The sequence below is a fragment of the Dasypus novemcinctus genome, chromosome 7 (assembly GCF_030445035.2).
Source record: "Dasypus novemcinctus isolate mDasNov1 chromosome 7, mDasNov1.1.hap2, whole genome shotgun sequence".
NCBI lineage: Eukaryota > Metazoa > Chordata > Mammalia > Cingulata > Dasypodidae > Dasypus > Dasypus novemcinctus.
The window spans coordinates 47,823,845-47,838,127 of NC_080679.1; the positions used below are offsets into that span (position 1 = coordinate 47,823,845).

General features: G+C 36.1%; 1 protein-coding gene across 1 annotated transcript in view; it reads left to right on the forward strand.

Moving 5' to 3' along the window:
- Positions 1-14,283, forward strand: part of BOLL (boule homolog, RNA binding protein) — a 53,553-nt gene that overhangs the window by 24,042 nt on the left and 15,228 nt on the right. Inside the window, exons 6-9 of the mRNA XM_004468467.4 lie at positions 3,072-3,199; positions 7,906-7,977; positions 12,653-12,700; positions 13,493-13,621. Coding sequence (XP_004468524.1) covers positions 3,072-3,199; positions 7,906-7,977; positions 12,653-12,700; positions 13,493-13,621 — 377 coding nt within the window. The remainder of the gene's footprint in view (positions 1-3,071; positions 3,200-7,905; positions 7,978-12,652; positions 12,701-13,492; positions 13,622-14,283) is intronic.

The window sequence follows — 14,283 nt, forward strand, 5'->3', positions numbered from 1 at the left end:
TGCAAATTAAAGCTACAAGAGATATCATTTCACACCTATTAGAACAACCACTATAAAAAAGAACTACAGGTGTTGGAGAGGATGTGGAGAGATAGGAACACTTATTCATTGTTGGTAGGAATATAGAATGGTACAGCCACTGAGGAGGACTGTTTGGCAGTTCCTAAAGAAGTTGAATATGACCCTGCCATGTGACCCTGCTTGCTGGGTATATACCCAGAAGAACTGAGAGCAGTGACACTAAGACATCTGCACACTGATGTGCATAGCAGCTTTAGTCACGATTGCCAAAATCTGGAAATAACCTAGGTGTCCATCAACCGATGAGTGGATAAACAAACTGTGGTGTATGGAATATTATGCAGGTGTAAGAAGAAATGAACTTGTAAAGCATACATGACAACATGGATGAACTTGAAGGACATTATGTTGAGTGAAGCAAGCCAGACACAAAAGGACAAATACTGTAAATTGTGCTATGATGAACTAAACGTTTTGTGTAATTTCATGGAATTAACTTGAATATGGGTCACCAGAAAATTGAATGAGGTTAGAGAATGGAAAGCTGAGGGTTAACTTGTGCAGAATTGGTAAAAAGGATGTGTGTTAATCTTTGGGAATGAATAGAAAAGATGAAAGCCCAACATAATGTTTGTAACTAGCAGTACTATTATGTGGATATGAAAGTAGTTTTTAAAATTTTTTGTGGAGATGAACGTACAACAGTGTGATTATGGTATAATAAGCCAGTGATTATATACTTTGGATAGATCATATGGTATGTGAATATATCTCAACTAAACTGCTTAATAAGTAAATGTGTAAGAATGGCCAGAAATAGCGGCTATGTACGGCACAGGAAGCATAGAGAGATTGAGAGATGAAGAATGTTCTTGTTTGTCTGGTTTTTGTTTATTATTATTATTGAAATAATGAGAACACTCTAGTAATGATTGAAGTAATGAATGTACAAATATGTGATTATATCAAATAACATTGATTGTACACTTTGGATGAATTGTATGTTTTATTAATGTGTACCAATAAACCTGATTTGTTTAAAACAAAATCTCTGAAGTTAGAACCCAAGAATTTGTATTTCAGTAGGTGGTTAAGGTGATTATTATGCATGCTCCTTTGTTTTTCCCCCCTGAGATGGCTCCCTCATCTGTCTGTTCATCATCTGCTCACTGCTTGTTGTATCTGCTCATTGTCTCTGGTCATTGTGTCTACTCATTGTCTGTTTGTCTTCTTTTTTGGAGGCACCGGGAACTAAACCCAGGACCTCCCATGTGGGAAGCTTGTGTCCAACCGCTTGAGCCACATCTGCTCCCTGTTCACTGTGTCTGCTCATTGTGTCTGCTCATCTTCTTTAGGAGGCACCAGGAACCAAACTCGGCACCTCCCATGTGGGAGGCGGGTTTCCAACTGTTTAAGTCACATCTGCTCCCTACAATGCTGCTTTTTGAGAAGCACTGAATAGTTGAAGGAACATTGCCAATTCCAAGTAATTTATATAACCTTGCTGAACAAGTACTTAATTTCCTTTTATTTATGTAATCTTTAAAGTCTGTAACAAAAAATATATATTTATTATTTGATTTTTTGGCATATGTAATTTGGCCTGGGAAAAGAAATGGGATCTAAAACTAGCCACATGAAAATTTGTGTTAGGTCATGTTTGTAACAACAGTTGTAGCAAAGAGAGAGAGAATGAGCAGTCACAGCATGAAAGAATGCTTCCTGATAGTAAACCCAAAAAATTAGTAGGATGGAAACAAAAACCATGTTCAGGAAAGTAGAATCTCCTCCAGTTTTATTGGGTCTATCATTTGACCTTTTACAAATAAAAGGTCAAACTAAGGTCTTAGGAACATCACTACAATGTCTATAATCTTTTTTTTTTTTTAAGATTTATTTTTATTTATTTAATTCCCCTCCCCTCCCCCGGTTGTCTGTTTTCTGTGTCTTTTTGCTGCGTCTTGTTTCTTTGTCCACTTCTGTTGTCATCAGCGGCACAGGAAGTGTGGGCGGTGCCATTCCTCAGCAGGCTGCTCCCTCCTTCGCGCTGGGCGGCTCTCCTTATGGGTGCACTCCTTGCGCATGGGGCTCCCCTACGCGGGGGACACCCCTGTGTGGCACGGCACTCCTTGAACACATCAGCACTGTGCATGGGCCAGCTCCACACGGGTCAAGGAGGCCTGGGGCTTGAACCCGGACCTCCCATGTGGTAGACGGACGCCCTAACCACTGGGCCAAAGTCCGTTTCCCTCTATAATCTTTAGGTAACTCTAAATTATATATAATCTGGGAAGCGGACTTGGCCCAATGGATAGGGCATCTGCCTACCACATGGGAGGTCCGCGGTTCAAACCCCGGGCCTCCTTGACCCATGTGGAGCTTGCCCATGTGCAGTGCTGATGCACACAAAGGAGTGCCCTGCCATGCAGGGGTGTCCCCCGTGTAGGTGAGCCCCACATGCAAGAAGTGCGCCTTGCAAGGAGAGCTGCCCAGCGCAAAAGAAGGTGCAGCCTGCCCAAGAATGGCGCCGCACACATGGAGAACTGACGCAGCAAGATGATGCAACCAAAAGAGGCACAGATTCCTGGTGTGCCGCTGATAAGGATACAAGCGGTCACAGAACACACAGCAAATGGACACAGAGAGCAGACAACTGAGGGGGAAGGGGAGAGGTATAAATAAAAAATAATAATAAATTATATATAGTTTATATTTGAAAAACTAAGGACTAGTTGCAAAGAATCTAAACTGTTAAACTGTTTCATTATATTAGTGTTAGAATTTAAATTGGTGAATTTTTAGAATTTACTATTAATCTTGTTTCTTTTGTTCTTTTATTCACCTTAAGCTAATAAAAGCGCTAAGGTAATGAGTTTGAAAATACATGCTTCAAAGATGATTTAACATACGGATTTTATCTTAAATCATGTATAATGTAACTTCTATTTAGAAGTGTGTTAAGAGCAGTATTTTTGCAAACTGTTCAGCTATAATATTTTTAAAAATTAAATTGAACATTTCAATTGTTATTATTTTAATCTTTGCTTTAGGTTCCAGTATAATGCCAGCAGCTGGAACAATGTACCTAACAACTTCAACTGGATATCCTTACACTTATCATAATGGTGTTGCTTACTTTCATACTCCAGAGGTAACTTCTGTCCCACCACCTTGGCCTGTAAGTAATTTCATTTCGTAGGGTTTCCATCTTTTTTTACACAAGTATTACTATCAAAATTTTTTAAAGTATTTATTTCTGAAATATTCCAACCACAGACAAGTACAAATAATAATGTAACACTCATGTACCTACTCCCCAAATTTAAATAGATGTCAATATTTTGCCACATTTATTTTTTCTTTTAAGGGTGTAAGGGATAAAATGACAAATTTAGGTAAAGTCGTCTTGCCTCCATTTCCTTACCCTCCCTTTACCGGAACTCAGAGGTAACTGAAATATGTCCATTTTATGTTTTTACCACAAATGTATGTGTCCTTAAACAATATATATTATTGTTTTGGGTGATTTTTAAACTCTATAGTAGATATGTTCTTTTTTCAATCAACATTATGTTCTTGACATCAAAACATGTTGATCCTTGTATATCTAGTTCACTTACTTTAATATTTTATAATATTCTATTATATAAGCATACTACCCTTTTTATATTGCCCTAATGATAGACATTTTAAGTTTCCATGATTTTTCCACAATCAAAGCTACAATGAGCCTCTAAATTTATGTACTGTTTGAGAATTTGTCAAAGGGTAATCTTCAAAGTTTTTTACTTATATATCCTGTAAATTATTTTGAAAAAGTTATCTGCACTCATTTTGAAGTTATTGGACATTTATCATAAGCTTTAATAGTTTAAATATATTGTACATTATAGACTTGCTTTAAATATATTTGTCAAAACTTTGTAGCTACAAATTTAGCTTTATTTAAATAATAGAAAATGTCTGCTCTATAACTCACTTGACAAAACTAGTCAAATGAATAAAACTAGCCAGCCAAATAAAACTTTCCATTCGTAAAATTCAAACTTTCTTTTTAAATTCAAATAAACAAATATACATTGTTCAAATAACCGATGTATATTTCTGTGACCAACATCTAATTTAGTTTATCCCCTGGATGAAATAAGGTACCATTTTCCTTTCGGTGTTTCTTATACAAGCTCTCTTTGCTTTCTCTTGGGATTATTTTTCAAAGACACTGCCTTCTTGAATTGTCTATTGGTTTGATTCTGGTGATTTTCACATTCCAGAACAAAGCTTTACAGCAAGATCCAGAATGAGTGAGAAATAAGCTTTTCTTTAATGAAGGAGAAAGATGATTATGAAAGGGAAGTTTGGAAAAGAAGAGTCCATATTACACAGACACACATTCATAGATCAAATGAAGAAGTAGTCGATACCAAGTTTAAGAGCTGAAAATCGATATCCTTAAAGTTTATTCATGCCCATCTGTACCTGGAAAATTTTATGTTTCCCCAATGTGCCTTGGGTTAGGCTACAATGTATTACTAGAAGTAGATTCTGCATTCATACTATATGCACATCTTTGACTATTGCCAAATAATTCTCCAAAGTATACCAGTTATACACTCATCCCAGCAGTTTATAAGAGCTCTACTTTCTCTGTAATTCTTGCCAGCCTTTAAAATTATCAGATTTTTGCCTTATTATTATGAAATAGTATCTTGTTTTAATTTCATTTTCCTAATCACTGGCAAAACTGAATATATTTTCATATATTTGTTGCCATTTGGGTTTCTTCTGTGAAACTACCTGCTCATATCCTTTGTCTATTTTTCTGTTAGGGTATTGGTCTTTTTCTTGAGTTCATTATCTGAATTTTGTGGGTTATAAATCTCTTCTCAGTTTATGAGTTGTCCATTAAATTTTTTAAATGATTTTTTTGTCATAAACAGGTTCTTAGTTTTAATGTTGACATTAAACATTAGTTTTAATGTTGACAAAGGTATTAATGTTTTCCTTTATGGTTTCAGCTTTTAGTATCTTGTTTTAAAAACTACCTTACTGCAGAAATATATTCTCCTATATTTTATTTTTAAAGTGCTAAAGTATTGCTGATTTCCCATCTAGAGTTTTAATCTGGAGTTTATTAACTAATCCATCCTTTTCCAACTGTTTTAGAATTAATCTTCTATCAAATACCAAGTTTACATATGTAGATTGGTCTCTTTTTGGACTCTGTTCAGTTGCATTGGTGAACCCTGCCCAATACTATTTGAGTTATTGCCCAGTTCTATTTTTAATTACTGTGGCTTTATAATAAGCCTTGAAATCTTGTAGGGCAAGTCCTCTGACCTTGTTCTTCTTCAGGAGTATCTTGTATATCTTTAAGCCTTTGCTTATAAGTATATATTTTATAATTCTGCTTGTTGGGTTTTTATTAGAATTTCAGTAAATATATAGATTAATTTGTGACAATGGGGTGTGTGCAATATTGAGTCTTCTTTTCCATCAGCATGATATATCATTCCATTTATTTAGGTCTTCTTTTATTTCCATCAAAAAAGTTTCCTTTTACCATAAAAAAGTCTGACACAACTGTTGACTTTATTCTTAGGTACTATATTACTTTCCTAGGGCTTCCATAACAAAGTACCACAAACTGGATGACTTTAAACAATAGGAAACTTATTCTCTCACGATTCTGGAGGCTAGAAGTCTGAAATCAAGGTGTTGGCAGGTCTGTGCTCTCTCCAAAGTCTCTAGGAAAGAACACTTCCTTGTCTTAATCTAGCTTCTGGTGGGTTGCCAGCAATCCTTGGTGTTCCTTGACTTTCAGCTGCATTATTCCAACTTCTGCCTCCATCTTCACATGGCCATCTTTCCTGTGTGTGTGTCAATGTCTTCACATGGCATTCTCTTCTGTGTGTCTGTGCCCAAATGTCTTTCTTCTTATGACACAAGCCATGTTGGATTCAGGGCCCACTGAAATCCAGTAAGACTTCATCTTAACTTAATTACATCTGCAAAGGCCCTATTTCCAATAAGGTCATATTTTCACATTCTGTGTAGATATGAAATGGGGTTGGGGAAGAGGGACAATATTCAACCCTATAGTTTCTGTTACTTTTATGAATGGTGTACGTATTTTTAAATCATAATTCCCAATAGGGTGTAGCTAGCATATAGTAATGCTGTGGATATTCTTTAAACAGTTATTTATGATTCAATGTACTTCTGCTTCTTTCCATTCTTTTCTCATTTATCACCTCACAAGCTATTATACTGGCAAGGTCTCTGCTACATTTTTTTTTTATCCACGCCCCCCTTGTGGCTTTTTGCATACTGTCTGCTCTCTGTGTCCATTCACTGTGCATTCTTCTGTGCCTATTTATTTTTATTTATTTCCCAACACTCCCCCCCCTTGCAGCTTGCTTGCTCTCTGCTTCTTTGAGTCCATTCACTGCACACTCTTCTGTGATTTTTTGCTTGTCTCCCTCTTTTTTGTTGTGTCACCTTGCTGAGTCGGCTCTCCGCAGCATGCAGGCAAGCCTGCCTTCACAAAGAGGCCCCGGGACGTGAACCCAGGGCCTCCAATGTGGTAGACAGGAGCCCAACTAGTTGAGCCACAGCCACTTCCCTCTGCTACAGTTTTGATGCAGAGATAGCATCCTGACCTTGTTTTTGAAAAAAAAGGAAACAAGTTCAACAATTCACCATTAAGCTTTGTATATATAAAGCTGTCTGGATATTGTAGTATGTTTAACAGTGTTCCTGGCTTCTATGTACTTGATGCCCATAGCACTCTCCACAGCTATGACAACAACAAAAAAATATCTCCCAACATTGCCAGGTGTTCTCTAGGGGGCAGAACCACCCCTGGTTGAGAATGACTGCCCTAAATCAGATAAAAAGTTACTTTCTGTTCTGGTTGCTAAGAGTTTTTATCATGAAAGGGTATTGAATTTTAACAAGTGCTTTTTCTGCAACTGCTGAGATGATCATTTTTTTCCCCTTTAATGTATTAATATATAAATTACATGATTATACTTTCTAATGTTAATCTGTGGTACAATCTTATTAGCATATCATAATCTCTGAATTGCATAAAACTATGATGCTTGGGGGGAGTTGGAGGGCGGGACCTGGTGAACATTAAAACAAAACAATATAATTTATATCCCATGTTACAAAGTAGAATTTAATTGCTATCAATAGAGTCCATTTTACCAATTTTGTCATATAACTGTCTTGTTTTATTAATGATCTAGTTTTAAATAATTATTTTGGAGGTTACTCTATTACTTTGACTAATAAAGCATTTACATGTCCTCTGCAGACTTAGATATATTATTTGTAAGTTTATTGGGATGAGTACTCATGTAAATGCCAAATTAATAAAATGACAGAAGTTGAGAGATATGCCTCAATAAGTAATGTATTTGCTTTAATTAAATGTATAACAGGGAATAGGATGTTGATTATGAAAATTCCTATGTAGTGAGAAAATCACACATGATTATTCTTTCAGTTCTAAATGCTATTGTAAAATAACTATTGCTACTCCCCACACTGAAAATAGGCAATGTCGCCCTAACTCCAGCTGCCAGTTTCTTTTAAGTTTTCTCTTATAACTATATTTTTATGTCTTTGGAGATGATAATTGCATGTCAAACTAAAAAACTTTTCTGTTGTTTTAGCATCACAATGGAAATGAAACCACTTGGAAGGAGGATTAATAGACTATATCTATTCTTAAAAAAATCAATGAGAGTAGAAAAATGAAATTTCTAGTAATAAACAAAAAGTTGACTGGTTTACATACCAGAATGAAATAAATTTTATTAGTTGTTTTAAAGAATTTTCCCTAAAATAATTTTTCTATTTTTCTTTCCTTTATAGTCACGTTCTATATCTAGTTCCCCTGTGATGGTAGCTCAGCCTGTTTATCAGCAACCTGCATATCATTACCAGGTAAGCATATAAGTACTATTAAAATTCTCCTTTGTATTTTCATTCCTTTTTTTGATAACTTTCATTTATTCCTTCTCATGCAAATAGTCTACAAATTAAAAAGATAGGTAGTGGAGTGTATGTGGCTCAAGCAGTTGAGTGCCCGCTTCCCACATGGGAGGTCCCAGGTTCGGTTCCTGATGCCTCCAGCAGACAATGAGTAAAAACAATGGACAGGCAATGAGCACAAAACAACGAGCAAAAGCAGGGAGCAAAACAGATGAGGGAGCCATGGAGAGGGGTAGGGCAGAGAGATAGGTAAGCCATGATAGCAAGGGTCTTTTTTCCTTTTTTAAAAAAATAAGGACATTTTATGTCATGTAAGAAGATGAACTGTTTTCTTTTACCAAATGTAATAAGATTAGTTTTTCTCCCCTGGCTAGCATTTAATCATTAGAGTCTATTGCAATAATTTCCCAAGTAAGTTACAGATATTGGACTACAGGTTGATGTTTTAATGTTATTGTTAAGGTTGTCAGTATCTTATTTTATTTTAATTTATATTTTTAAAAGTATATTATGGTTTATTATATATGATGACAGCCTCTTTTAGTACTTTTCATTAATTCTAGTGAGAAATTGGGAGTAAGTTAATTATAGAATGCCAGACCATTTTGGTCTATACAAAGATTCATAAAACTCTACTACATATAACCTGTTTTATAAATAAAATTTTATTCGAACACTGCTACATTTGTTTATCTTATCTTTGACTGCTTTTGTGCTACAAAAGCAGAGTTGAGTAGTTGTTATAGAGATCTTATGGCCCACAAAGTTGAAAATATTTACTCTGTGGTCCTTTACAGAAAAAAATTGCCAGCTCTGGGTCTACAGCATTCACAAGTAAAATCAGATTCTTTCATAGTTTCTTTATTTTTCTTTTTAAAATTTTAAAATAGATGCATATGAAATATTAAGGTTATTTGGAATTCTTTTTAATATTAGGCTGAGTTTTTGAGAGGTCATTTATTTTTAGATTCTATTACCAAATTAAGTAAAAAATAAAGAGTTTACTAAAAATGATAGTAATCTAATGCATTTATTTAAAATATAGGTATAGCATGGCTTTTCTCAAGCTATCTTAGAATTTTGGTACATGCCACAAAAACTGAGAACATTGGGTATCAAACCATTTAAACATGACAGGCTAGAAAAATTGCAGAAAGTTCCAGGATGCTTAGCTCATTGCTCACTTTGATAAGATTGGGGGGCATTGAGATTGATGAAGCAGATTCCTAAAGAGTCTTCTTTAACAAGAGTAGTTAAGAGTGCTGTGGCATTTCCATTCCTCTGCAGCCCAGTGCAGGGAACCCCAGAGAAAGTGTGAGAGAACTTGATATTTGGCCCCTGGAATTTGGAAGGTATTGGGACTCGGACATTGGTCTTTAAAAGTTCAAAGAAGAAAAGTTAATTGTAATGGTCTTTGGTAACAAAGCCAGGAGAGAAGGCTACAGAGGGAATGAGATAAATTCCAGTAATAGCAGAAAAGGTGCATGTGTCCCAAGAGTAAGATGAACCTCACAGAAGAGACTCTTCCTAGTAGAGAAAGAATCTGTATGAGGTGGACTTATAGAATCAAGGGTGGAAAAGAATCAGAAATTCCCAGCAGGGAGATCACTAAGGAAGCTATAAATTACCTGTATTAATCAGCTCAAAGGGGTACTGATGCAAAGTGCCATAAGTCTATTGGCTGCTAAAAAGAGTATTTATTTGGGGTTGAAACTTAAAGTCACAAAGCCATAAAAGAGTAAGTTACTTCCCTCACCAAAGTATGTTGCCACATATTGGAGCAAGATGGCTGCAAGTCTTTGTGAGTATTAGTCTTCTTCTTCCCAAGGCTCTGTGGTCCCACCTCCTTCCAATCTCAGCTCTAAACTGGAGGACTTGTCTTTCCCAGGAGTTCTTCCTGGCTCAGCTACAGTTGTAGGCTGTCAGGCTCATCTCTCTTCCCAAGGCCTCTGCAATCTAATGAGCTGTCTCTCTTCCTATGTGTTTTTCTCTGTGTATTTACTTCCATGTGAGAGTCTGTTTTATCCCCACCAAAGAGGTGGGACTCAAACCTGCATGCCCTAATGATGTGGTCAAATAAAAGCCCTAATCTTGATTTAATAACATAAAAGTGAAACCTCTGAATCTAATACAATCTCAAACACCCAAAGGAACAGATTAGTTTACAAACATAATCCAATATCTATTTTTGGAATTATGAACAATGCCAAACTGCTACCCTTCATCCCCTGAATTCCAAAAAGACATTATAATATTCGTAAAGTCTTATTTCAGTAGCAATGCTAAGTACAAAATCACATCACAATCAGTTAATAGAAATACATTTGGTCTTGGGGCAAAGTCCTGTCTGTAGACCTCTGAAACTTATAAAACCACATATCTGCCTCCTATATACAAAGGGATAGACAAAGAATAAACATTTGTATTACTATCAGGAGAAATTGGGAAAGAAACATGAGTCAAGGATCCAGAAGAGTTGTGAAAACCTGCAAGGCATACTTCATTAGATTTTAAAGTCTGATTAATTTAAAGACTTCAAAAAAACTCATTAGCAATCATTCCCTTTTCCTCCCCACTCCAGTTCTAGGCACCAGCTAATCTACTTTCTGTCCTTTTAGATTAGCCTATTCTGCACATTTCATATGAATGAAACTATATAATATATGGTCTTTGGTGACCAGTGTTTTTAAGACTCATCCACATTGTAGCATGCATCAATATTTTATTCCTTTTTTATGGACATATTTTTTTTATTTCTCTTAGTTATATACCTAAGAGTGGAATTGCTGGGTCTTATAGTAACTATATTTAACCTTCTGAAGAAGGTCAGTTTTCCAAAACAGCTACACTGTTTTACATTCCTACCCGCAATATATAAGGGTTCTAATTTCTCTACATCCTAACCAACACTTATTTTCTTTCTTTTTGGTTGTAGCCATCAAGCAAGTGTGAAATGGTATCTCATTGTGTGGTTTTAAGTTGAATTTCCATGATGGCTAATGGAGCATCTTTTCATATGCTTTTGTCACTTGGGTATCTTCTTTAGAGAAATATTTATTCATATCCTTTGTGTATTTTCTCATCAGAATACCTTTTTATTATTGAGTTGAAGGAATTCTTTATCTATTCTAGATACAAGTATCTTAGCAGATAAATGATTTGCAAGTAAATATTTTTTCCCACCCTTTGGATTGTCTTTTCACTTCCTTGATGATTGTGTCTTTGCAGCACAAAAGTTTTTAATTTTGATGAACTCCAATTTGCTGACTTTTTCTTTTGTCACGTGTGTTATGGTTTAAAAACCATTGCTTATTCTATCATCCATTAAATACATTTAGCTACAACTATTTTAATATCTTTTATCAATTGTAACAAAGGTAACTACTTGCTTAAAAAATAGTGCAATTGTTTTAAAAAGTGCTGTCATCAGTAGTAACAAATGTTCCACACCAGTGCAAGGTGTTGGTGGTAGGGTGGTGCATGGGAATCCTGTATTTTATGCATGATTGTTTTGTAAATTTACAACCTCTCGAATTAAAAAAAAAATTGTTTAATCCAAAGTCATGAAAATTTACCTGTTTTCTTCTAAGTGTTTATAGTTTTTAGCTCTTACATTTGGTCTTTTAACTTTTTTTTTTTTTAAGATTTATTTATTTATTTCTCTCCCCTGTCCCTGCCCCCCCCACCCCGGTTGTCTGTTCTCAGTGTCTGTTTGCTGCATCTTTGTCTGCTTCTGTTGTCAGCAGCACAGGAATCTGTGTTTCTTTTCGTTGCATCATGTTGTTGTGTCAGCTCTCCATGTGTGTGGCACCATTCCTGGGCAGGCTGCACTTTCTTTTGCACTGGGCGGCTCTCCTTATGGGGCGCACTCCTTGCACGTGGGGCTCCCCTACGCGGGGATATCCCTGCGTGGCAGCAGGGCACTCCTTGCACGCATCAGCACTGCGCATGGGCCAGCTCCACACGGGTCAAGGAGGCCCGGGGTTTGAACCGTGGACCTCCCATGTGGTAGACGGACGCCCTAACCACTGGGCCAAGTCTGCCGCCTCTTTTAACTATTTTGAGTTCATTATTGTATATGATGTGAAGTGTAGGAGTCCAGCTTCAGCCTTATTTTTTTCCTCAAAAATGTTTCATATATATATATATATTTAAATTTAGCTTTCTGACTCTGTGCTTGTGCTTTCAACACTTTCACAATGATTTTCTGTGCCTTAGTCAGGAAAGCAGATTTGATCCTGTCACAGACACATTTAGCACACATGGAATCACCATAGCCTATGCTGACATGATTTTTGTTTTAGATAACCTCATAAGAACTTTAGGTCTCACAGCATGAACCCCTCAGTGTCCGTCTGGGCACACATCACATGGGGATTTTGGTGCTTTCCCAACTTTCTTGGTATAAAGGTAAACAATTCTATTACCAGGGGTCTGGGATAGCCTAGTTTTGTTAGAAGCAGTATTGTAGAATAGCCTATGATGGTATGTCAAATGCTGAACCATTTTGAATGCCTCTAGGAACCACCCCTGGCAAAAGAAAAAAGCCTCACCGTTTTACGTGTGGATATTCAGCTTCAACATTTATTTTTAATCTGGTATTTTGTTTTGTTTGTTTTCATTTTAGGCCCCTGCACAGTGTCTGCCAGGACAGTGGCAGTGGGGTGTTCCTCAGGTAAATATTAACTTTTAATATCGAATTTAAGGTAACCTTTCTTGTGTTCTTGTGAAGACTCGTGAATATTAATTAAAGTCAAGAGAGCTAGATTTAACACGTTTCTCTCTCACTTATTTAAATACCTTGGCAATTCATTTAATCACTTATAAAGTGAAATAATGAAATATAAACCTCATTTATAAAGTGGAAATAATGATACCTATAGCTTAAGTTTCTTGGTGTGATTTTTGTGAAGAGTAAATGAGAATAAGTGAAAGCATCTGATAAAGAATTGAATGCTATATAAACATGAGTAAATAAATACATTTTTTACTATTAGTATTATTGGAAAATTTAGCATTTTACTAGCCTCCCTGCACATTTTGCTTCAGTTTGACTTATGTTCCTAACGTTTGATATCAAACAGTATACTACCAAAAATGTTTAGTGACATTTTCCCACTTCATGGAAAGTCACAATAAAGCTAAGAGTAGAATTTTATGCCAACTTAAATTCCATAGGTTTTTTTCATTACAGCCTTAATGATAATCTTAATGCATCTACAATTATTATGTTAATTTACATATGAGGTTCTGAGACACTATGAACTTTGAGTAGTTAGCAGCGAGAAAGTCCTTAAATAATAACTATACAAGTGGAATTGATAACAACCCAGAGTTCCTAGTCTGTTGCTAGGATACTCCCCAAGATATGAACTTTAGAAAAATAGAAAATAAACGTTTCTCTCATTTCATCATTTGGTTTAGTAGAAATAACTAATCATATTAGGAATATGGTTTTGTGTTTTAGTCTCCTGCTTCTTCTGCTCCATTCTTATACCTGCAACCTTCGGAGGTTATTTATCAACCTGTAGAAATTGCACAAGATGGTGGATGTGTTCCTCCTCCACTGTCTCTAATGGAGGCTTCAATTCCAGAGGTATGTACTAGTCTTAAAGTAATTGGCCTAAAACTACCTCATCTTGATGTTTTTATTTTATTTTAAAATTTTTTTGAACACCCTCATTGAAGTTGTTCCAAATATAATTTACACACAAATCATCTCGTTATATCTAAAAATGCTTCATTTTAGACTTCTTCATTAACTATTAGTTCGACCCATTCCCTTAACCAATTCTCTCTACTAAGCTAATCCTTGACTCCACCTTCTTCTGGTCTATATTGTTCCTAACTGTTTGATTTTGCAAAGGGCTGCCAATATAAAGTACCAGAAATAGTTGGCTTTTATAATGGGGATTTATTTGGGGGTAAAAGCTTACAGTTCCAAGGCCATGAAATGTCCAAATCAAGGCATCAGCAGAGATACTTTCTCACCAAAGTCAGCTACTGTTCATCCTGGCATTGTTGCCAGGTGGTGAAGCAAGATGGCTGCCAATCTCTGCAGAGGTCTCTGTCTTCCCCTCCAGAATCTACCATCTCTTGGAGTTCACCTGTGAGCAACCAGGCATAGGCTTAGTCTCTTTCTGGGCCCCAGATCTTTGAGCCTCTCAGAGGTTTATTTTCCTACAGTCTTCTCTCTCACATGGCAGAATCCACATGTGTCTCTCTGTTATATCCCTTTATATCAGACCCAGCAAGAGG